Below are 25771 nucleotides of genomic sequence, written 5' to 3'. Positions count from 1 at the left end.
TTGTCATCAAGCTTCAGCCCCAGAGGTTAAGAAAAGCACGTGCAATCCACCTTTAGATCAACATTATCTAAATGCTGTTCTAATTGCCAACTCATTTTCACCCTCTTGGGGACCCGACCAGGCTATCTGTAGGGCTCACCTGGACTGATACACCTGCACGCAGCACAGATTTCTGAGGCATCCAGGCAGAGCAACCTGCGTGTGCTTATGTGTACATACGTGTGTGTGTGTAAGTGTGTGTCCATTTGGAGAACTACTATTTAACTACGGAAATTGCTGAAAATACAGAGGCCTTTCATTAACTTTTCCTACCAGATGCATTTGATAAAGGGCCAAAAGTCAAAGTGATACAAGCATTCTCTTACCCAAGCCTGGGTAAACATCCTGGAAAAAGCAGCACTCATAATAGAAACGTTAAATAATTTTCTTTTTAATAACAACATTTTGCTGGCCATCAAAAACCTGTAACATTTGTGATGCATTTATTCCAATATAAATTTACTGTTAACCAAACATCCCGACCCGCCTTGCAGGAAGAATTTCCAAATCTTATGTGAAATGTATTGGATTACATATTATTACATATATTATACAATATATAACTCAATTTCTAGTTCCACACATACAGCTAGAACTTAATAACCTTTGTCTAAAGGTTACTTCATCCTCCCCTTTAAACGCACCTCTTAAAGACCTGACACAATTTTTCCAATCCAGTACTATTTTTAACTTTACGTATCTTTTCATGTACAACTGTATTAAAAAATTACCTACTCCCTCAATAAAATCCATTTATTCTCCTTTCAGATCTCCTGTTCAGGTTTCGTATGCTAGACATACTAAGGCCAACAACTCATAAAAAGCTTTGGTCTCTTCACACGATGTGAGGTATACTGTATTTTAGAGGCAAAAAACCCTGAAGAGAAAATTAGCACATATAGGATGCTGTTACTTTTCATGATTACAGCTTGCCTGAATATATAAGGCCATCTAAATTTTAAATTATACCCATCACTTCAATTACAACGTTATAGCTTAATCTGAAGCTAGCAATTACATCTTATAAAATAAATTAATACTTCATTTTAACAAGCAGTTGAGAAGTCCAAAGATCCAAAGGATGCTTTTGTTAAGTCATTAAATTAATGCACAGATTTGTCACCTCTTTTCTCACAAGCTTTGATCAACTTCTCCCATCTTCTCAATTTGCTTCCATATAGAATTGCTCAACATGCAACAGACGGCATTATACATGAGTCCTCCAACATTTCTTGTCAGACATATAGAGCAAGACTCTGCCCTTGGACTGTTATAGCACCTTCTCAATGGAAGCTTCATTTTCCACCACAGACAGGCCTTCTGAAACTTAAGAGTTTTCTTCTAACTGGTTTCCCTGTCAGACAGAAGAATAATAATTATTGAAAAGCAGTTTATGTATCTTATTTTTCTTGTCCTATTTTATAGGCTAGCAAGCGTGAAAACCAGAATTCATTGATTTTTTTTTTTTAAATCAGAAGTGAAATGATCTTTGAAAAGCCTAAAAATTATTAAAAATACTTTTCCCTATTTCAACTGAATGCAGTATTATTATGTACTAGGCATAAAAAAAAGCATAATAGTGTGTGTAGTATGATTAAACTGATTAAGTACAATAATTACCAGATAATTAACAATCTAGCATATCAAGAAAAACATAAGAAAAACATATATTCTTTTATACCTACACTAAGCCTGCTTAGTTCTAAGCTAATAATTCCTTTCTTATATGAATTCCCCCATCTCCCTTTAAAACAAATTCTTCTGGGAAGCCATTCCTAAACTTAGGGGACATACCTCACATTTTCTATTCTATTACCCGTTGAAACAAATAAAGGTTTTATTTCCCACTTCAGAAGTTTTACTTAGTGCATATCAACAACAGAAAAACACTTTAAATGGCTCTAACCCAGGAGACTAATAAAGGATAACACACCTCCTCAGATATATATTAATTTTTGATTATGCTCCACTATAAAACATGACAAAAAGACACATTACAATATGTGAAAAATATGCCTAGTTGTTTTACTGCAAAAGCATGGGAATTTTGCTGAATGTATTGTCCCTGGTTATTTTAGACTGCCTTTCTAAAATTTGTTTTCCTTTAAGGAAACAAAAATCTCCCACTAAACGTGAAGGAAAAATGGCTTTAAAAACTTCATGTTCACATTCGCTCATGCACAATCTAAGCAATACACACTAAATCACAGCTTGCATAAGATAGAGGGGAAAATAATGCAAAGCTACAGTAAAAAGAAAACAATAAATTACTCTGCATCCTTGTCTTTAAGCACTTGGTATTTGGGACCCTGGAGATCTTCAATGCTCTCAGCAATTGGCTTATTTAGCGTTTCTGGCAGAAGGAGAGTCAGGAATCCCGCTGACAGCCCACTGATCCCAAACACCACGAACGGTACAGAAGGACTGAGAGATTTCTAAAATTAAAGATCCATAGTAAACACCAAACATTGTTTCCCGATCTTAAAATGTACAATCCATGTGAACTGCAGTCAAAACCAAAAGACTACAACTTTTCACTCCAGCGATCTGTGCAATTATCTATACACTGGTAAAACAAAGAAACCCAGGAAATGTCATTTCACAGAAACAGCTTTATAAGAAAAACTTTGTTTATGTGCCTAAAAACTCAGATATGGAATGAGTCTTAGCAGTACTGAATGCATTATATGACAATCATTTCACTAACAGATGAAATATTAACACAACACAGAACATTAGATTATTTCCAAAAGGGATAAAATACCAAGTATTTTTAAACACCTTGTTCATTAAATCTTGAAATTGAGTGAACGTTATTTAATTTTTCATAAAAACATTTTTTTTAAGAAATACAGGCATACATGGTGCCAAAATCAGCAAAGTGCTTTTGAGAGAATTTAATAAGTCTGAGTTGTGTAAAAAGTAGAAAATAATCTTACCATAGATGGCACAAATGGAGCCAAAATGCCCCCAAATCTGCAGGACATGGAACAGACACCCAAGCCAGCGTTTCTGTTTCAAACAAAGGATGAAAGATTTGTAGTTTCAGAACACACAACTGAATCCTGCACAAACATGTGGTGACACTGTCAGAACCAACTTACACTTTTTTTTTTAATTACCAATAGCCTTTATTTAAGAGAAAAAAAAAAAAAAAAAAAAAAAAAGAAGTTTTTACAGACCTCCAGCAGTTACTCTGAAGATTTTCTACAACTACCTGCCAGCAAGGTAAACCCTGCCCTTTCAAACCCTAGCAAAACCACCCTGTTGTGCAATCCTTCACACAAGTCTGAACAAAGAGAGAGGTTTTCCAACCTGCCTTACAGGGCAATTTAATTGGACATCCCTGTGCTGGATGGGGCAATGATCTCAAAATTTGGCAGGATCTTCAGACAGAACATCCTGAATGTTATCTCCAGTTCAGCCTCTCTTCTGCCACCTCAGGTTGCAGAGATGAAAAGTCAGTGCTTACCTCCACACAGAAAATAATTATTTGCCAATGTGAAGCTTGAAAACATCTGTCCAGATGTGTCACTAGAGGGGCTGCTGAATTCCGCGCTCCCTTCAATTTTCAGACAAGTTTAAAACAATATCATCCAGACTGTGATAATCAGAGCATGGGTTAGAACAGCAGGATCCTCTTCAAAGATCCTCTTCAGAGAAAGTTACAAAAATCCTCAAACTCTTTCATTTCCTGATTGAATGCCAAAATCTTACATCTCTGTATCAACTCCTAAATATTTAACAGCCCCTCCAGAGACTGACATTAGCACCCATCATCAGTGAGACAGCAAGAACCGGCTTATGGTGGCCATTCTTTTTCCTACATCTCTCAGTTGCTTCCTCTCATCCATCATCATCCTCAGCCACACCACTGAGCTGAGCTGCTCCCGCTCACCCCGCTTCCTTTTCCTCCTCCAAAGACAGGAAGAGAGTGACAGGATTAAAGATGACCAGCAGAGAGGTGACATGGGTCACTAGTATACCAAAACCACCCACCTGCACATCCCTTCCTAATGGCCCTTTGCACAGGTTAAGGGAAACGGATGATGGAAGGAGCTGATGAGAAGCCAGTGACTTCGGTGTAAAAATAAACAGACAAAGCAACTTTTTTCTCTCATCAGAGCCTCTTGGGAAAAGGAAAATAACAACCCACGCTTCCTCACATTGAGGCAGCATTGATCCAAACCCCACAGGACAAGGCCAAGCACCTCCCCTGTCAACAAAATCCCCGAACAGATGAGAGACACCAGTCTGTGTGTGAACCTTTCATTTAGAAGCACCCTTCCCACAGACCCTAAGCCTGTCCCATCAAGAGGTTTGCTGGCTCCTTTTTCTCTGGAGTAGGGCAAAAGGTGATCCTAAATGCAAACTGTGTCATTTCAATTCCGATGCAGAAGGAAAGCAGTTGTTAAAAGACTTTAGGATATCTTTAATTCAGAATTCACCAGCGTTTGGGTCACGTAGGACAACGTCATGTTATTCAAGAGGAAAAACGCATTATTGCCCAAGTTGATACTAACACTATTAGTAAGTATTCTTGAGATGCTGCGCTGCTGATAGCTGACCACGCACTCTGTCTTACCTTACTGCCCCAGTTCCACCACGCTCACCAGAAAGCCTACTGAACCTGACGGCTGCACGTGCTCCCACCATCCCACGGAGCACAGCGCTGAGCTAATGCCAGCCAAAATAGCTCTACAACCAGGGTAATCACATCAGCCTGGAGCCTTGCTCAAGCCAGTTAGTCTGATTCCATCCATCACATACAAGGATGTCATCACTTTGGAACTCATTGCCCAGAGAGGCGGTGGAGGCCCCATCCCTGGAGACATTCAAGGCCAGGCTTGATGAGGCTCTGAGCAACCTGATCTAGTTAAAGATGTCCCTGCTTACTGCAGGGGGGTTAGACAAGATGACCTTCTTTAAGGGTCCCTTCCAACCCAACACGTTCTATGATTCTACCACTTTCTCATGAAAAAACCCATGAGTTTATTTTTACATCTATATTACTAGAGCTATGATTACATTTTGTTTCCAAAGACAACCTTCCTTTTTGTACAAAATGCAACAGTAGCAATGTTTTTTATTTTTAAATTCTGTTCCCTAGCAGGTATTTTAAAGACATATCAAAAAGGAAAAAAGCCCAAAGCAGGTATACACTCTCCAGCCCACAGCACCCCCCCATTTCTAGCATGAGGTGTATTTGTCATTACTCCATGTACCAGTTAAAAAAAAAAAAAAATGCCTAACAGTCCTCGTGCTTAAAGTAATAAGTAGGTTTAAAATAAGGAGCAGTAATACTGGAGACATTTAATTTTTCTGCAAAAAAATGAAAAATAATAAAATGCAATCCAAATGAAAATAATAAAATGAAATCCAAATGAAAAATAATAAAAAAGTTTATTCTACCTCCTCTCCACTGCTCCAGAACGGTGTGTGTCTTATCACATGGCGTGCCTTAGCTCCACTGTCAGAGCAATGCCAGCATCACCACAAAGCTTTGCAAGGACCACCAGATGGTGCTCATGTTTCGCTTTAAATTAAACACTTGCCCATCACTGCTTTTCTTGCATGAACTATACTTGCAATTAAAGTACTGGAGAGATAAATATACTTTTAAATGTATGAAAATTCCACACGTGAGAAATTTTCATATGGTTTACTGTAGCAGTTTGTCGTATTATTAAACATGAGTGATCTAATAAAGCTGCTAATTTTTCAAACCGTATTCATTCTTGCATTTTCTCCGCTGGCCGTCTGTATCTTTGACACATAAAGTTACTTTTTTGCCCGAATATTAGTGCAGATTCTCAGATGAAGCAGCACCTCACTGGATTAATTTATGTATTAAATCTTCCTAATCACAAACATCTAGTTTCAAACACAAAGAGCCACTACTGTAAATCCTGCCAGGTATGAGCCGTCACGTACTGGGTACTGAACATCAACGGGACTTTGGAAGACAGCATAACATGAAAACAGTGAATCAAGCAAACACTGAGCAATTAAAACATTTTCAGACTTAATTCTCTGGATTCTCAACTCTAGAAAACCAGAGGGAACAGGAAAACAAAAAGTCAAAAACCAGCCACTGAAGACAAAAAAACAACAAAAAAAAGAGGCCTTAAAGAATACAAAGGTTTGGACAGGGATGCAAACAAACCCTCACATCCAGTTTCAGTCAGTGTCCCTGGGACTTGCCCTAAACCTGCGCCAAGAATCAGAAGCTCGGTATCTAGAAACAGTCAATCCACCTCCATCCTCACAAGTATTACCGCAAAAATTGCATTCACAGACCAGCTTTTATGCCTCCGTAACATAGGGTAATTTGTGAACCTCAAAAGAACAAAAAAGCCAATCCAAGGAGTGATCCACATTTACTTATCTTTCCCCGCAAAAGCCCTCAGTGTCCTGGAATCAGGTGATTGACATCACCATCCTAAATACCTCTATGGTGCTAGCGGACACATCCACCAGCTGGGACACCTTCCTACTCCACATCAGCTTCCAATGTTCCTGCTCTCTCCAAAGAGGGCTCAATTTTTGCAGCAGTTCTGTAGTTGCTCTTCTTGAGCAAGTAGTGCAACATGGCTCAAATTCTGAACACGTGCTTAGAAATTCAGAAAGTCACGTGGCACCAAGACGGGGGTGAGAAGAACAAGACTGTGTGGTATTGTATTTTCCTATCTCAGGTTTATCTTGGGACGACAGGAGAGAGAGAGTAACCTCGCAAAGAGTTGGTGAGAACTATGAAAAATAAACTAAGGGTTTAGCCCACCTGTTCATGAATTAAATGGTGTAAAGCAAATTACTGTCATACAGAAACTATTGAAGTGAGTTGCATTATGAATATTTAAGTAACAAAAATATAGAAAAGCACTTGTTTTTCAGCAGGCAAACATAATCATATGGGAGATATAAGTATATAGGAGGACTGTAAACAGTCCTTACTGCATAGTCTATATTTATGATTAAGTTAGCATACACTTCCATTACATCATTATGTTTGGTTTTGTACCCTGTAATTTTACTCCCCAAAATCAATAGTAGAAATGAGAAATACAGCACCTAGCATTGCCAGTGTAAGAAGGTGGTTTTCATATTTTTATTCTGGATTCAGACCTAGAGGAAGGTGCCACAAACAACCCGGGAAAGTGCATTGCTGCAAAACGTGTGACTAATAGGAGAAGCCCTTTCAAGCCCTGGCGAGCTGCCTTAATTACAGAAGGAACTCATCTTGACATTTCAGGTAAAAATAATTACAGATAAACATTAAAGCACACCAGCAATCAGTATCGCTGGGTGAGAAAAGTATTTTCATTTACCCAGAAGTTCTGTTGAATTACCTCAGTACTGTTGGGTATAATTCAGATGTATAAATATACACAATGTTGAAAGCCGCGCTGACCATCATTTTTCCACACAAAGCTAACAAAGTGGGACTGAGGAGCAGACCTTTCAGGAAAGAGAAAACAAGCTGTAAGCATAAATAGTCTGTTTTCTTACTCTTTTTTACACAATATTGAAAACATTCCATCCTCTTTAAGAGACCATCACGCAAAACGAATGTTTCAGCCATACATTTTTCAACCGCAAGCACAAAAGCAGTACCCGAGTTCTTCCCAACCATTTTTAAGAGCTGGTGTAATATCTGATACATAAAATTATATTTAGGACCAAGAAAAATCTGGCCCATTTATTTGGGAAAGCATAAAACTACCACAGCTCTAAATGGAAGGGCTAATGCTTCCAGGTCTGCAGTCAGAATACCCTCCCAGGTAACTGCATTTTAGACAGGAACAGAAAACATAGCCTCCTGGACTAATTTATTAGATTAAAGCCATAAAACTTGATTCACCTCAATGGTTTACTTGCTCCCCAAGGACATCCTGTTGGGATTTAAAATGCAACAGCTTTGTAATTGGCAAGAAGAAATGCTAATGCAGCCCAGTTTACTAACAGCCAGACTTTAGTTGGCTAAACTGAAGCGTGCATCTTTGAAAGTCCAAAAGAAACCTGGCTTTTATTATCCTGATTTTGGTTATGGCTATGTTTGCACCATCCATTTTAACAAAAAGAGAATTTAATATATACATTTTTTTAAGCATGAAAAAAGAATGAATGCTACAACTATCTGTATTTCAGGTTCTCTTCCTCAGCACTGAGTTTAGCATGCTTTGGGTTGGATCAAATGATGTCGATTAATTAACGGGAAACTCCAATTGCTCAATTGCTTTTCTTTTAATTTTGCCCTTGAATATTTTCAGTTCTATTCATCCGATCAAGTCAGATTCTGTTTCAACTGAAGCAGAAATTCACGTGTACATGAACTGAAATCCAGAAATTTGATTTAAATTCTTTAAGTGCGATGTATTTTTGCAGCTATATCTGTAATTCATGCAAGACAGATGCAACATTTTCATCCAAGTTCTCCTCTTGCTCACTAAGATCTGGGATGATATTACACACAGTTGACAGGTGTACAGGTGCGAGCCTGGCCCTCAGAGCCCTGCTGGGTGTCATTAGAAAGCTGGGACATCCCTTTTCTTCCATCAGCCAAACATGAAGCGACGAAGAGGAGATTTGTAGTTCTCAAAAGTGTTTTAAAACTTGCTGTTTCTCTCCCAGGGAGACTTAAATTGAATACTGCATCTCCACATATTAGAAACGTAGCATTAGTGCACTTGGGAAGTTTTGGTCTTACTATCAAAAGAGAAGAAAGAGCCTGTCTAGACAGTGAAATGAGCACTCGGAAGCTCAGGAGTGAATTTAAAGTGCACTGTCTTCTCCAGGTTCCCCTCGGGGGACACTGAAGGCTGGACATGTAGGGAATTATTGTGGGTTTAGAAGCACACTGGAAATTCACTTCACATCAGCTGCCTTGTGTAAGCAAGCCCAAGGATAGTCATTATATTTTCCTCATAGTCTTGGAACACATTTTTAGCAATTCTTGCAGAATAGTCCATTATTTTCTTTACGTCTATAAAATGTAACGCCATCAAGCAGGAATGCACTTTCTCCTGTGGGGATTCTGGTGACCATTTGTAGGTTATTCGCAAGGTCCAGCCGAGCACATCCACGCAGCATCTTTAGCCCTTCCACTGTATTTTGTCTAACACCCTTTCACCTGAACATCCAGTAGCAGCAGTGTTCACACAATTCTGCCTGAAAGAGTACAGTCGGGGCGACTGTCTCAAACCTGGGTAAAAGGCAAAGTTGTAAGTTCTCGCTAAATTCATGCATTTGAGTTTTATTGATAAGGGACAGTCTTCCATTAATTGATCTTTGGAATTCAGAGAAGTAAAATGGGGGACAGCGGTGACAAATGGTGCTGACATTTAAGATCTTCTAGAACAGGAGTTGCTCTGTGATTAAGTTTTGATGCCATCAATGCCGTTAGCAGCCTCACTTGCAGTGCCATTATGTAGATTCACCCTCAGGCTGTCATCTTCATGAGTATAAGTTCACTTAAGCAGTACCTCTGAAACTAAAGGAGTCTTTAAGTTTACTTCAGAAAAAATATCCACCAAGAAAGGGTCGTTCTCGACACCAAAAAAAAGAATATCCAACATTAACAAAAGCTGAGACAAAACTGATTTAAAGAACTGCAAATTTTCTTTCCTTCAGTGGAAAGCATATCAATGAAAATCACAAAACATTACTATGTGTTCAACGGAAGCAGATAAATCTAAATGAAAGTTAAAATCTCATTACCCCTAGACTAAAAGTTCTCTTGGCTTGCTGGACAGACAAAATGCAGATATCTTCGTGCTTTACAGCAGCTTTTGAAAGAAAATAATATTACAGCTCCGTTCCCCCTCCGCTGCCACTCTGCCTCACCGTCTTCCAATCTGATACTCGCACAAATTAATTGATGAGTTCTAAGCGATAAGGAAAGACGGAGCTGAGGGACGTATCAGTTTTTACTTAACCATTGAGACAGTTTTAGTCTCAAATTCAGTACACATATTTAATAACACAAATGTTCTTGGCCGATTCCACAGGGGAAATTACTTGGATCAGATTCTCATTCACAAGTTAGCAGAGTTATTTAGAAATTGAGTGAAGGTTACAGACGTAACAGGCAAGTCCCCAATATCTCAATAGAATCTTAAATCCCTTGTAATAAAATCAATCACGCAGAAGAATGCAGATGTAGACAAATGTAAGAAGCGTTCTCCTTAGTAACAGGAGGGTCAGACTAGAGATGCAACAATCCTCATTTCATCTAACATGACTCATCTTCATCACGCTTGGAGCTGAATTTCTTTGTATTTAACTGACACAGATCACACTGGGCCAAGAACCAGCCTTATTCTTACTACAGCGGAAAGTCAGACATTTTAATGGGGTTAACGTCAAGTCAACTGGAAAAGGTAGAGGACTTCCTGAAACTCAGCAACTCTTCAGGAATTATTACCCTATCCTGATTAATCACTACTAATGAGCAAACTTGTTGGAAACAAAGGAAGAAACTGCCTCAGTAAAAGGAGCAACAAACGTCTGAGGGTTTCAATTAACACAAGCACGGCAAATAGGATTATGGGATATTTTATCTCTGTTTTTCTTCCTGAGACTTTTCCGAGATCAATTTGAAAGGGATGCTAGGCAGCATTTATATCTGCTAAGGATAAACACAACCTATAGAAGGCTACCTTGTAATCACACCGCTCATGCTCCTCAGTGAAAACACTGTTAAGGCTAAAGTATTTCTACTGAAGCAATATTAAGAACAATACAAGCAGAGAGCAGCTGCTTCTACTTGTCAGTGTCATATCGACATAAGTTTTCAGTAGCTAAAATAAAGGTTAGTACAGAAAAACTATACTTGAAATGGAAAGAAAAGTGAAAATACAAGACCTAACATACGTGAATGTCACTGACAATGTTAGAAAAAACTCACTTTTTGAGATGAGAAATATACTTGATGATACTCCAACTGTTGCCATGAGCTGTCCTCGCAACTGCATAGTACCGCAACATACAACATGAGATTGAGAGAGGCAGCAAGCTTCTTGCCATCCCTATGGCTTCCATACTGCAATTCTGACTTCTAATTTTCAAGTACAAAGTATTTTTTTAAAGCTTTCTAGTGGTTTGGTTTTTTTAATGATGAATTAAGCTTCTAATTCAGGAAAATCTCAGTTCCTACTTCTATAAATATTACATGCCACCAAAACAAATGTAAAGATAGGCTTGGCATCTCACACTGTCAAGATCCAGTCAAACTGACATTACACTGCACTGCGCTCCAGCTATTAAATCATCCAGTATTACAAGGTAAACTCCTTAATAGTGACAAATGAATACAGCATCAGTATTTGAGACAGACGGTGATAGCTTGGTCCGACCTTCAAAGAGCCAAGGGCTTGCAGTCAAACTTAGTCAATTAACAGGGTCAAATCATGCCTGCAAGAAGTTAAAAGCAATACAGACAAGACCCTGGCTCCCTGACCAGCCCCAAAAGGAAGAGACGGGTATAAACGGACAGGGCTTTATGCCCTGATATACTCAGTCACAAAATATTCGTTAAGTTGTTTTGTCAGCTTTTATCCAAATTAACAAACATCTACTTTAGCAGCAGTACATACTTACCAGCATCTGCTGGTAAAAACATGGTAAATATACATGCAAATCCTGCAAATATCAGAAAACATGTTGTAGTTTTACGTCTTCCAGACCTAGAAGGAAAAGAGAGCATGCAGATGAAGACAGAAACAAACTCCTTCTGTATTTTTTTAATTTGTCTGCAAAATACCAACTAAAGTACACAGCGGTATTAATAACAGTTATAAATCTATTACACCTTGATAAGTGATTCAACTCTTACAGTATTTTCCTAGTTCTGTGTACTGAAGTACTCCAACAAAAGCCTTCCTATTTCTACCCAAGCTTTGATTTTTAAATTATTGAATTTTTAGGCTTGAGAAGAACCCATCTACGTCAGCAACAAGAACTCACAGAATTTTTTCCTCTCTGTACTGAGCAAGGCAACGGGCCCTGTCACCAAAAGGGTATTACAGTGCATACACACAAAGATCAAATTAATATTGGTCAAGAAAATGTAATTCTAATGCTTCCTAATATGTATTTCTCTTTTACAAAACTTTGCATAAATATATGCACTTGGGACACACACAGTAAAACTATTTTGTATGCTTTTCTGTCTAACGGTATACACATGGAAATAAGCAGAGGATATTTCTACTGCCTAGTGTTTTAAAATAAGAGAGAAGATGACAGGATAGCAAATCACCAGCCCACCTCCACATCTGCCATACTTAAATATTTCATAATTATTTGCAAAGAACCACAAATAAAGATATCCTTAGTAACAGTTTGCAGGCATGTAGAAATACTGTACATGCTTGTTACTTTATAAAGTCTCACAGCTGTTTCTAACTGTAGAAATAGTTACCATACCTACCATACCAGTAGAAATACAGTATCTATAACAAACATAGAATACTTGTTTTTAAAATCTTCTAAATATTTTAGCAACAAAAAAGCTATACTTTAAGGATACTGCTCCCTAAAACTGCATGAAAACAGAGCAGCTGGCCTGTCACACCCTGTTTTGCGTTAAGCACCTAAAGCTACACAGATCTTCGCTTCAGGAAACCAAAAGCTTGAAATTCACAATTAGTTTGACAAATTACAATGGAAAAAAAAAATATATAGAAAAGGACTTGTGCAGTTTAAATGCATGTCCTTGACTCAGGCTTCTTGGGTTTGAGGTGAAGGTTGGCTGGTCGTTTTGCTTTTTAGCTTGACCAAGCTGACAGCTTTTTACTGCCCCAAAAAAAACCAAAAGGTGACACCCTCACCTGACTGAAGAAAATGGGATTTTTGCCACTGACCTCAGTGACACCAAAAATATAGTTACAAAGATACTCAAATTGAAGGCTACATGAAACCCTGAGTAGCTCTGGGTTGCCAAACTGTTTGGGCTTTGGAAATAAGTACCCACGTAAAGAATGGCCTCCAAATATATTAAGGAGTATACAAATACAGAGACATCGATCATTAAAGCCTTAACAAAAATTGAAAGGCTCTCACTTCAAAGTTCTCTTTGAAAAGTTTAAGTACAAGTGAACAATGCTGCAAATTGCTTTCAACTGCAGTTGGTGGGCAGTACAAAATCAAGTAATTCTCAACAAAATATGTAGGAGATTTATATAAGCTACAGATACTTAGATAACTCACTTTTTTCCATAAAGACCAAACTTGTTTTAATAACATTAATCATTGAAAAGCTCACCGCTTGAGTAATTCAAAAGATGAACAAAACTAAAAAAGAGAAGAGGCAGAAAACCAGAGTCCCATTTCTGTATTAACTGTAAAAACCCTTGCAGCAGAGTAAATCCCCAAAGAATCAACACTGTTTAGAAAAACGGTGAAGTATCTTACTGAGCAAAATGTTAATATTTTTCTAGGCTATCTACAACTATATGCAGAAAACCAGGAAATAAGTTCTTCTTACCAGGACTTCTCAATAAAAAACATGCAGAGAGGAAATGCTGGAATTTCTACAAGACCAGAAAGAGCCACATTTAAATACAGATTTCCTCTTAATTCACCAGCATTTAAAGTTAGTCCATAGTACACAAAGCTGCAGACGTACCTAAAAATAACCATAAAAGTTACATTACTAACATAACTAGTCTTTAGGGCTAAGGAGGTATTTAGAAAGTAAATTATGCTGAGTTATGGATGAGCTATATAGAGTTACATGCTAGGAAGCGAACTCTTATTTCCCCTCCAAAAAGGGAAACAAGGCAAAGAGTAGTTCTTATTTAACTAAACAAAGTAGCTTCTTGACAGAAATAAGTACTCATATATATGCACAGCATAACTTTCAAAATTTTCTAATAGCTTGATTTTTTTCCTAGGTTATTTAGCAATCTAATAAGCTTAACTCTAAGCAGATGATGCTTAACTGTTGCAAAGCAATCCTATGAAAGAAAATTATATGTACAGCCACTGCTTAACGCATAGTGTCTTCCTCAAATCTAGGGAAGGCTTCCCCCACAAACCTATGATCCCTTTCCTTGTAAAGACTAAGCCCCCACATCCCCGCCCCACAAAAAAACAACAGTGGGTTGGAAAGACCATCAGATATTACAGACATTTTGCCTATTCCCTCGTCGCTCCCTTACTGTCCAAGCAGAATCTGGGCCAAGTGATATAGAAAAGGAAAGGTTTGCCTCATACAGGCAGAAGTACAGTCTCTGTCAATCACAGCTGAGGGTGGTGCTAAAGGCTCCTGGGCAACAGCACAAGGAGCTGGGTGACAACTGCCATGACACCACTCCAACAGGTCCATGAGCTGTATCTTAACGGGGTTTGAGACAGAAAAACCAGTGCTGCAACCTCTTCTTATAGAAGGTAAGAATGACTTTGTGCAATTTCTTATCATCATAATTACTTATGTTTACCTACCAGCAACTTAAAAGTCTCAGATGCTTCCGGAAAGGTCCTACTTAGCAAAGATGTTCCTGTTGCTTATCCCACATCTCTGCTTAGCCCACACATGGAACTACTGATTTTTCTCATCTACATCCTGACAATTGTCTCAAATGATGCTGACCTTTAAAGGGAAAACTTCTTCTTGGCATTCTGGAAAAGAGCTGTTCTTCCAACACATTTTAGCTCAAGCCAATTTGCAACAGCTGCTACTCTAACAGCACTCTAACAACAAACCCAACACCCTCCCCACCCCAGGGGTTCCCTCTACACTGCCATTTATTCCTAAATTTATTATATTACATCCTTCTGCGCTTCGGGGTGGGGTTGGTTTTTTTCCAAGTTGTACCACTTTTCAAGACAGCACCTAATATAAACTTATGCAATCTGTATTTTACCTTGCCCACGGTTTTCCTCCACTGAACCTGCGTAATGTGCTTATTCTAACACTTATTCTTACTCTAGATCTCTACTGTTGTCTAATCCCCATAGTCCTTTTCTTCCTAAAACTGGTTCAAATACAAATCCCCTCAGTAATTTCTACTTCAGCTTCTCATTTCGCTCAATGTAAATATTATGTTCTCGCCAGATTATTTCTTAGGTTTTGAAACGGTTTCTAAGTAACACACCAAAAATAAACCACAACAGCAATAATAAAGAAACGTCAACTTTACAATGCATCATTTTAGATTATTGTCTGCCATCAACTGACAAATTTATGATTTATTTTGAGGACAGAATTTTTAAGAGAAAAGGATGAAAATCTTAATCGTTTCCTCATGTCTGACTGACTCACAGCATCTCAGCATCTTGTTATTACATACCAGATGTACATCAGTATGATGGTTCGCCACCGAAGGACTGGGTGTTTTACTAAGTTTAGGATACCAGGTGCCGATTCGTCCTTTCTCAAAGTTCCTGTGCTTGGTTTTAATTTTATATTTAATCTCTCTTTTCCATTACCAAGGGCAATATATTGCAACACATCTTCAGCTTCTGCAATTTTCCCTTGGGAATACAGCCATCGTGGTGATTCTGGGAGCATACTAACAGGAAAAAACAGAAAATCAATAATAACAAGTTCATTCCTATGAACACAGCACTACCGTCAATCTGTCCATTTTGCAAATTAATACTTTTTTTAAAGTACCAATACAAAATTCAGAGAAAAACATTCTATTTGCATTGTTCTGCATATTAAATTCCACATACTCTGATAATAATACAGGTAACCTTATAGCGGGATTGTTGGAGATATTTGACCAAGCACTCAGTCATGTTAGAGGAGTTTAAAATCTAAATCTTTACTTCTGCTGAGCTGATTTCTTAGGAAACGCTACACTAGCACTGTCCAGGAAGCATCTCAGATCCCCTTATCTGAACAACCCAGACAAAACTTTGTTTTCACAAAGTGTATTTCAAGCTTCTCCACTATGGGAAGGGCTCCGAGTTGGAGGAAAGAAGCATTATTGGGGAATTACTTCTCAGGCTCCAGTTCTAGCTCATCACTGCCCACAGAAGTTTTAAATCTCCTGTTCCCAGGTATAATCAGAACATCCTTGCTTACCACAACTTCAGTTCACGATTCCTGTTTTTTTCAGGTTGTAGAGCGTGCTGCTGCTTTTATACAAGCCATAAAATAAGGAATGGAGTATTTTTAACTGAACCTTTACTTTCTCTGGTACTCCTAACACAGATACACATCCTACAACCAAACTAAACTTTCATTACTTCAGAAGATCCCAGTATTTTTAGTATTTGGGGGAAGTAATTAATTTCCATCAGAAACAGAACACCATAGAGGGAAATACATTAGGCAGAACTTCTTTTCTTGGCCCAGAGGTTTTGTTTTCCTTCATTACAGGAAGAGGCACAGGGCTTTTTGGCATGTTCTTTAACAGAACTTATTTCAAGAGCAAATCTATCTAAAAAATAATTGAAAATTTAAAAAATTGAAATTAAAAGTTTTTTTTCTATGCTGTATGCTAGACACTCCCTGTACTAATGTGTAGACAGCCTACTACACTAATTCTTTTATTTCTTCTGCAGCTTCAACAAGTGACCAGAAGTATACAAGGCGTATTACTTGATTTGTTAGAAAAATATTTTGTAACAACACAGGCCAGACAAAGCTAACACTTTTAATTCCTTTAGTACTGATGCATTTCATAACAATTTTTATGAAAATGTCCATGTAGGAGTTCTAAATAGGAGCACCCAAGCACAACGGTGCTAGGAACAGACCCAAGGGACCTCAAAAGCAAGCAGAAACATAGCGTATCACGCTAGAAAGGCAATTCCAAGTGCTCTCACTTATTTCCCTTTGCATGTGTCTCATGAAAAGAAACTCTAAAATCCCACTAGGATCACTTCCAGAAGTTCTCAAGTGCTGAAGGCCTTCCTTGGCAGAAGGCAGTGTTCCTGGCTGATGCTCCAGCTTGCAGCCTCTGGCAGGCTTCCCCTTCCCCAAGCAGATTTGTAATCAAGTTTTATGGGACAGCTGGCACACAGCTGCTCTTCGCAACGCTGGCCACTACAACAGTAACAGAAACACAAGCTTCTCTTCTGGGTAACCCTGACCTTCTGCTTCATTTAAAACTGCCTCTTCCTTCACAATGTGATTTTTCTCTTGCTTGGTTCACAAAACCATACAGAAAATGCCATCTTTTTTCATATTACTCTCTTGAATGATGAGAAGAAAAGTAACTGTTAAATTGCTGCATGTTTTCTCTTATCATTATAATGCACATGAACCACTTACAAAGAAAGAAGGAGGAAGATGACTCCTGGAGTATTCGATACCAAGGTGAGGTAGCGCCATTCTCTTACGTAGTAACCCAGTAAAGCGTAAACAGCAATGCCAACTGCAAACGTCAAATTAGTTAACGAACCTGAAGATACAAGACCAAAAGACAGAAGCGATCAAAAGAAAAAAAAAAGTTCTTAAGCAGAAGCCTGAAATTCCTAGCCCATGATATACATAAATAAAACAGCAGGTATTTTATGAGGTATCTTTATGGCAGTTGTGAACCAGCTGGCTTAAGTATATTACCCAAACCAAATGAAGAATAACTTTGCATAATGTATGGGGGAGTTGTTTGGGTTTTTTTTTTCCCTTTCAACCATAAAGGGTGGTACATAGGAGAGCACAAGAAATTAACAGGAACCTACAGACTAAAGAGAAAACCTGAGGACAGGAAGGGCAAGTGTTGAGAGTAATTTATTTCAGTCTATTAAGGTAGTCTTGAATAGAGGTGGCAGGCTGGAACAGAAATTGGAAGTTATAAAAGTACAAGGACCGAGTTGAGTACAAAACCAGCTGCAAGCCAGAGGTTTATTACAGCAGACTTCTGACGAACAAGCATAAACAAGAACGTTGAAAATAAGGGGTCACCTGAACTCCAAAAGCCTAACAAACCCTCTGCAGACTAACCCAGGAGATCTTGTACTAACCCAGAAACCCTCAGCTATCGCCCACAAAGCCCAGCTCACAGCCAGGAGCTCTGCTAGGAGGAGAGCTTCTTTAACACTGCAGCCAGCAGCTCCTGGGCAGTTGTTCAGCGCCTCTTTCTCAACAGCTGAGCAGAACTAGAATAAAGCACTTAGAGCGACAAGCGGCAGGAAACGGACTGTCTCTTCGCTCCATCAGGAGGCTGGGCCTGCAGGGAGAAAGGCTGGGAAAAGCAGAGAGAGGCAACAGGGCAAGGGGGAAGGAGGGGCGGGAGAGAGAAAGGGCGTGAGTCAAAAAAGCGAACCCAGGAAAAGAAGAAAATTCAGTACTTAAAAATTTAGGCAGAAAGTTATAACTAAACCACAACTGGTCTCATACACCCCCAGGAGTCCAGAGAAGACATAAGAAAAACAGTGGAATGAGGTAACTGAAGAAATGAGAGAGAGAAATGTGCTCGCAGCCACGGCAAGTCAGCATTTAGACCAAGTTTCTCCCCCGTGTTGCATTAGCCAAAGAGGCGTTACAGCCTGAGCTACTCCAGCTTTACAACAGATTGACATGCAAGCATTAAATTATTTTAAGTCTTGGCAGAGGCATACAAAAAAGGACATTTAAAAATACTGGATGGTCAGCACATCCAAGCACTGGAAAAAAACACTATCCAGGCACTACGTCATTTTGTGGTGCAGGGAAACTTCAAAGAACACTTTCAAGAATGTCTTCCTAAGATACCATACAGCATCGTTCAGAAATTGGCAGAATCTGCCAAAACATGTTTGGTTTTTTTAATGTAATAGAGTGTGCAGACAGAGAAATTTTAGGAATCAACGTACCAATTTTAAAACCTCAGTTTTGCTATTTATGAGGCAAACTCAAATCACATCTTCCTTATTCAGCCACCTTTCCCACAGAAGTTAGAACCTGGATGAATCACATCACGCTTATGCTACAAACTGACTTGGTACAAACTTAAAATGTAAGATACTGATAGTCAAACAACACATGGCACAGTAATAATGACTAAATATTCCCAAATCCCACCTGTAAATGACCAAAATGATTTTCCTACATATTCTTGTGTTAGGACAAATGACACAAGAGCCATTCCACCATTCACAATTCCAACAAAAAAACGTGAAACTGCAAATACGTCATAGTTCGGAGCTAATGCTGTGACATACCCAAAAACAACATCAAAAAATAGACCTGTAGAGAGAGAATAAAATGAAATTAGTACTTAACGCTATGCAGCTTGAACTCAAAAGAAAGGCAAGGACCACAGTCAGTTACTGGCTGTAATGAGTAGTCTATAGTACTTGTCTCTAATCTCTTGCATTTGGCTTTCTGAAACCACACCTTTCTGAAATATGAAAATTACAACCAATTTTCAAGCCACACACTTGTTTGCTATGCCAAAGATGAGGTTTCCTTGAGACAATCCTATCACTAAACAAAAAAACACTATAGCTACGAACACAGCTGGAAAACAAAACAGCAGGACATGAGTAACCCACTCGAAAGATGTTTAGGTAAATCATTCTCCCCCACCCTCTCCAAAAAAATGCAAATTATTTTTATTGGGAACAATATGGTTAGGCAATGCATGGAATACTGGGTTCCAACAGTGATAGTCAGAGCAAAACCAGGTTATTTTTCGTCTCCCATTGATATCCCAGTAGCTGCTATGCTGCTCAGCACACTCATACTAGCCAACTGCAGTGCTGCTCTACTCTGAGTGTAATGCTTTTACAGATCGCCGACTCCATATCATTGACAGAGCAGGTGACCCACGAGCAGCCTCCAGGTAGGGTGGCTCACAGGCAGAAAAGAAAGGGATGATGTTATCCACATAGAATGCTTAAGAAAAACCTTTTAAAAATCTTACCTGAGATATACACGGGTTTCCTGCCCAGTTTATCCGACAAAGGGCCAAATGTGATATTTCCAATGAGCAATCCAGCAAAAAACAGGGATGATGCAAGGCTTACTTTGTAGGCTTCTTGTTCAACTAGGTACCACTGTCAAAAAAAAGAGAATCTCCTTATTGTTAAAAGTAGTAACACCAACTTGCTACCTTCCTCAAAAATAATAAAAATCTATCAAAATTCTTCTCTTACCACCTTATATCCAATTAAAATTTTGTTCAAAGTTTGACCAGTACACCAACAATAGTCATACCTTTTCCTCCCTAACAAACTCACATCTCTCTCTACTTTCTCTGCCCCTAGAAGAGAAGCAGGAAAGGATTATGGAAAGATGTCCTTTTTTTGTAAAAACTCTAAGAACTACTTATTGACTACTCATTGATATTTTAGTATCTTATTTCCCATGTGCATTTATAATCAAACAAAAGTTAGAAATAAAATGATAGGTTTTCTTTAGAAAATGTACTTTCTACCTCATCCAAAAGCTAAACTGAGGCAGCAAAATCAAAAATTGTCAGAAGAGAAGAAAATGAACTGACGGTGGGTTGAAATCAGAACGAAGCTTATACTATTTCCTAATGGGGCAAGGCACGCCAAGAGCTTGTGCTGCCCCTCTGCTACAAACAAGGAGAATCACCACTCACAGAAACTCACTGCTGACATTACACAAACATTGCTGACGTCATGAACTTTGGAAAGAATGGCAGTCAGAAAATCCTAAGTGATTTTCCAGGAAAAAAAAAGTTAACTAACTCAATGAAAGTTTTACCCAAAGAAATATTTAATCGTTAGCGGAGTATTTCAAGTAATTCCCAGTTTCTTTACTTGAAAAATTACTTTCAAAAAAGTGGATGAGTGTCATGCTGACTTTTCAAACAGCATGTGCAGTATGTCCTTTGGGGAAAGGAAGAAGGATCATAATCATATTTACTTTTGTTAAGTAGAAGGTTTTAAAAAAAAAAAAAAAAGCGTAAGGGAAGAGGCCCCTGACCAAAATCCAATACAGCACACTAGGACCTCAGCCTTGAAGTGTCTGCCTTGAATTAATACAGATTACCGAAGAATATTAGGAATTTACCGAACCTTTTAATTACAGCAATCTCAAGGAACATATGCTTTTACTCAATCAGAACTCACATAGTGGCAAAGTACAGAGAAGACACGGTTCCAGCCACCCAGTAACCCACCAGTTACCTGTGCTCTACCCATCCAGCAGCCTGCAAGACATAGGTTGCAGGAGCAGGACAAGATTTAACACATTCACAGGACGCCGCCTTTAGTCCAATGTACCCGGTGTCCCAGCACTTCAGAGTTTTGAGGGACTTTTGGATACTCTGGGGAAGTAAAATTCCTGTGCAGCAGCACTTGCAGCTGGTTTTTACTAAACCCTGATGGGTAGTAAATTCTACCCTATCACATTGGGTAAAGATCTAGCCCCGAAACTTATGGTTTCTTAACTTTCTGAGGAGACTTCAACAATGAAACATTCCTGGGCACGAATCCTCAGGAAACTTCAAGTATATATACATATATCACAGCCTGTGCTCTCCAAGGCACAGAGCACTGCTGGCATAGGTCCTTCTCCGTGCTAGCACTCCACAGCACAAAAATTTCAAACTCCCAGTTCTTGTCTGTGGAGTATTTCAGGCTGATACAAGAGACGGAACAACTTTATTCTCCTGGATATAGCTGTAAAAATCAACTTCTCAAAGGTGAAGGAGCTTTTGTACACCAAACGTAAGACATTCCTGAACCCAGATAAGCATCGCCACTTGTTAAAGCAGGGGACTGAGTTGATGCCAAACCAAGAAGCAATTCTAACAGCTGTATTTTCCATGAACCAAGCCTGAGATATTACTTACAAAGTCTTAGTTACGCCCAAATTAATTGCAATGATTAGTTCTTGAAACAGAACTGAAGAGCTGCTCTGAAGTTTTGTTGCACCCCAGAGCAGAATGGTGCTCCTGCCAAACCAGAACAGAACTGAAAATATTTGCTGTTTAAGCTCCATCACCAAAACAACGGGAATAAACTTTACAAAAGCAGCTTCCTGTCTCAGGACAGAGCAAGAGAAAAAGATTGCAAACTGATACTTGTGCTGCTTAGCATGTCATGAAGTTGCTCATATTTTAACAAGCCCAATATAATAATCTGTGAAGAATATAACTGAAAAGAATGCGTCTATCTACTTTATTTGCACAAAAGGAACTTGTTAAGTATTTGTCAAAATTAACTGCAGCTTGCCAACAAAAACGTTGCCAATTTTGCTACCACCAAAACAGATACCCTCTCAGCACTTTAAATCCACATGGCAGTTTGATTTAGTTACTAGACCACTAGGCGTACAGCACGACATTGGCCAGCATCTAGAGATTCCATGAGAAGACTATTAACAATGTAATTTAAAAATTCTTACAATAAAGTTACTGAAATTAATGGGAACATAAATTTATTTCAATGAGTCTTGAGAATTACTACATATTTTGGAGACATTGAATTTTAACTAATACTGTGTTTTTAAATGTAAAATTTGCTGATTTATGATGGTAAGTTAAGCACTACCCCATATCACGCATCCTGCTGAGAGTCTAAAACTGAAGTGGGATCTTGGAAAACAAGCCAATAAAAAAAAAATCTGTTTCTGACAGAGGATATGATCCAATATTACATCATTCTTTCTTATGTCTAGTCACTACATTTTTCCAAGATAAACGTTACACAATCACATTTGGGATAATGGGAAGGAAGTAAAAATTTGGCACCAGCTACACCAAGTGCTAACCTGTCATATATGAGTTTACTGACAACTGCTCCAAGAATTCCATCAGCAGGACTCTGACAGTTCACGCTACAAGCCAAGCCACCCACGCAGTCCTTTTTCTGGCACTGGCAGCACCGCCTAGGTCACTCATGCTCGCCTGAGTGATTATAGCCCAGGGACTAGCAAAAAGCAAACACAGCCTTTTGCAGGGAATTCACAAGGCGCGAGGATGAAGGGTCAAGCTTTTGTCCCACTCAGCAAACTCCAATCTGTTCCATCTCCCACTCTCACCACACGCTAAAATACCCAGACATGTGGTGCATGAGTTTCATTTTCACACTAGTTTTAATCTTTATCTTCTGTGAGAAACTAATGCAGCTCATGGTAAAGCTTACATGCACAGCAGATTGCTCAGACAAGACAAATTGAACCTTTCGTGGTAGAAAACAGATTATTAGGAGGAGCTCATCCTAAATTCCAGAGTTATATGCTGTAGTTAAATGATCATTCTTCTTCATTAGTAATGACTTCCAAAACATCTGAAAGTAAAGAAAACTGAAAAAAAAAAATAGATAATAGAAAGAAAGTTTAGCCTAAATTAATAAGTATTAGATTTATGTAGGAAAGCTAAACTAATAATTTAGTCATATACTTTCAGATTTGAAAATAATAATAAAGTAAGAGAGCCAGATGGGTGAGTTCCAGTAATTTTAATAGTATAAGCAAAACATTACACTAAGCCGTGCTCAGCTTTTACAAGCGCCACATCCTACACTAGTGGCACAAATCCCAAGAAGAGAAGAAACGGTTAGGCGCGACGGATGTACTTGCCTCAGTTACTATAGACGTGAAGTTGTCCGCAAAATGGATATGCTTGGCAAGCTCAGCTCTGCTCACCGGAATTCCCTCTTGGTCTATATGATACTTGGGCACAGCTCCCACAAGCACAATAAGCATCGACTGACAAGCCACGTATACCTTAAAATAAGACATAATCATTTACCCTAAACAATTCCAAGGGGACCTGATGGAATACTATAAGATTTTCATTAAACAGGTAACAGTTTCCCCCTACCCAGCATCACAAACAAAATGCAGTCAGTCTACTGTGTTTAAATCCCAGATGTGATCATCGAGGCAGTTGGGAGCAGTGGGTACTGCTCCAGAGATGCTGGTGCACTTTCAGCGAAAGCTTCATCTCAACGCTCTCCTTCCTCTTGAAAGGTTGTTCAGTTTGTTCTTGCAATTTTGCAGACAGACACAGGAAAGAAAGATATTAAGACCTCCATCCTAGTTTCATTGCTGAGATTTAACACTTAGACCAAGATTATTAGAAACAAAAATTTTACTTACTATATTCAAAGAATACAACCTGTAGTGACAAGTCAAAAAAAAAAAAATCATGTTTTTAAAAGTCTCTGCTAGTTCTTTCCATTGCAGAGATTAAAACCTTGACCTGGATCATTAGGAGAACCAGAATGTGCAGGAATAAAGAAGATTTTCGTGAAGAAACACTTATGAGAATATTTATTCATCGCTACGGGCTTCAAGATGTTTTGAATGTCTTCCAGACTTCGCATCTGATTTTATTTTTTCTAACTTAAAATAACATTATCCTTAAGCATATCCACATATTGGTGATTTTCAGCACATTACCATCGATGGAACAGTTTTGAATCTTGAATGGCTTCCTTCCTTGGAAATCTTTGGGTGGCAGATTTGGTTGGCCATTGCTTTAACGTGCCATTTTTTTTCCTGTTCTTGCCTTGGACATTATTGCAGAAAGAAATTCTAAACAAAACCCTGCAATCAGCACAATCCCCCTCCCTGCCAGCAGTGTTTAAATCCTGCACTAACAGGAGGAAGCTTGTTACGAAGAAACTGAAGGAGCGGAACAGATAAATGTTTGCATGCGGGGGTGTGGACGCTATTTAAAGACAGCACCCTGCATACCACTTCTCACAAGAGATTTAAAAAAAAAAAAAACAAAAACAAAACAAAACAGAAACACTAAAAAAAGCCGTTGCTGCGGTTAGGCTCCATTTCCTTCCACTCAGCAGAAGCTTAAGAAGCAGTTTTTGAGAAGTGGGAGATACGCGTAGAAATAAGGGAAACGGATCATAAACTTTGAAAAGTCGAGCACGTAAGCCTGCAGCGAGGCCAGCAAGAGGTTTGAAAAACAACTCGCAGAAGGCGCAAACCCCGCCAAATCCTATTTCGAAGCGGAGACGGAACCGGGGGGGGAGAGGATGCTCGCCGCGACGCTGCCAGGGGCGGGCTGCTCCGCCATCCTCCCCGAGAGGTACCACCCCCAGCCCACCGCCCCCCCCAAAACTCCCCCGCAAGCCCTCGGAAGACCGCTGCCGCCCCGCCTCACCTGCAGCAGCACCAGGAAGGCGGTGAGCCGCCGCTGCCCGCCGCCGAACTCCCCCGCCGCCCCGAAGGCCTCCTCCAGCCCCGCCGCCATGGCCCGCCCGCCGCCGCCCCGCCCCGCCCGCCGCCTCCCACCTGCCAGCGCTCCGCGGCGCTCATTGCTTCACTCGTTAATTTCGTTTAAAAGAAAGTGATCCAGAAGAATCGCTCTATGAGCGGAGCATGGGCGGGGAACAGCCTCGCAAGGCCACCGCGAGGGGAGGTTGTTCGAGGTGGGCTGGAAGGGGACATGGCCTCATCTCCCCCCCAGAGCCCTCTGGAAACGGGAGCAGCTCCCGCTCTTCCCTTCCTTCACCTCGATTTTAAGAGAGGCAGGATTTTTCATCAGGATTTAATCTAGCCTAGGTAACCGCAGGCTGCTACCAAAGGTTAATTTTGCTGTGTCGCCTTCTCCGGCCGGATCTGGTAACGGGGCACCTACAGAACAAGCCCGTTGTGCTTGTGCCGATTCCATAAAACAAATTAAACAACCACAAATGCTCTTCTCACCCTGTAGCTTCCATCCAGTTTACCGAGTGCCACCTAAACGCCCCACATCCTGCGGACAACAGGAGAAACTCCAGGCAAGTTGGCAATTTTCATATCAAGAATAGAGACTATTATTAGACTATTTAGTAATAGATTACTATTCTAGAAAATAGATATTCTTTATTAATAGACTATCAACTATTACAAATTAGGGCTGGGGAAAAG

At 39.4% G+C, this 25771-nt stretch overlaps 1 protein-coding gene across 3 annotated transcripts; it reads right to left on the bottom strand.

Annotated features, from left to right (window-relative positions):
- LOC134517852 (solute carrier family 22 member 15-like) lies at nucleotides 1-25123 on the bottom strand. Of its 3 annotated transcripts, none has more exons than XM_063339820.1 (12): nucleotides 25023-25123; nucleotides 23477-23623; nucleotides 19845-19977; nucleotides 19001-19165; nucleotides 17270-17399; nucleotides 15333-15554; nucleotides 13526-13666; nucleotides 11638-11723; nucleotides 7389-7497; nucleotides 2979-3051; nucleotides 2311-2474; nucleotides 1-1393 (listed from the first exon to the last, which is right to left on the bottom strand). In XM_063339820.1, exons 1-12 carry the CDS (start codon nucleotides 25110-25112, stop codon nucleotides 1381-1383), a joined length of 1473 nt encoding a protein of 490 aa, XP_063195890.1. In that variant the 5' UTR covers nucleotides 25113-25123; the 3' UTR covers nucleotides 1-1380. The 3 variants fall into 3 exon arrangements, with proteins under 3 accessions (XP_063195890.1, XP_063195891.1, XP_063195893.1); XM_063339821.1 differs by lacking the exon at nucleotides 25023-25123 and adding an exon at nucleotides 23721-24616; XM_063339823.1 differs by lacking the exons at nucleotides 1-1393; nucleotides 7389-7497 and having other exon boundaries at nucleotides 2336-2474.
- Between the last annotated feature and the right edge of the window lie 648 nt (nucleotides 25124-25771).

Source organism: Chroicocephalus ridibundus, chromosome 6 (assembly GCF_963924245.1).
Source record: "Chroicocephalus ridibundus chromosome 6, bChrRid1.1, whole genome shotgun sequence".
Classification (NCBI taxonomy): domain Eukaryota; kingdom Metazoa; phylum Chordata; class Aves; order Charadriiformes; family Laridae; genus Chroicocephalus; species Chroicocephalus ridibundus.
Note: the sequence above shows the minus strand (reverse complement) of the source record. Positions and strands in the feature narration are given on the sequence as shown.

Bases quoted from the DNA above. Each gene is read 5' to 3' on its own strand.
- LOC134517852 (XM_063339820.1), bottom strand. From the start codon at position 25,112: ATGGCGGCGGGGCTGGAGGAGGCCTTCGGGGCGGCGGGGGAGTTCGGC. The intron at 7,498-11,637 runs GTAAGTATGTAC...CTTTCCTGAAAG, and splicing joins GTTTTTACCAGCAGATGCTG to GTCTGCTCCTCAGTCCCACT. The intron at 3,052-7,388 runs GTAATTCAACAG...TGTTTGAAACAG, and splicing joins TTATACCCAACAGTACTGAG to AAACGCTGGCTTGGGTGTCT.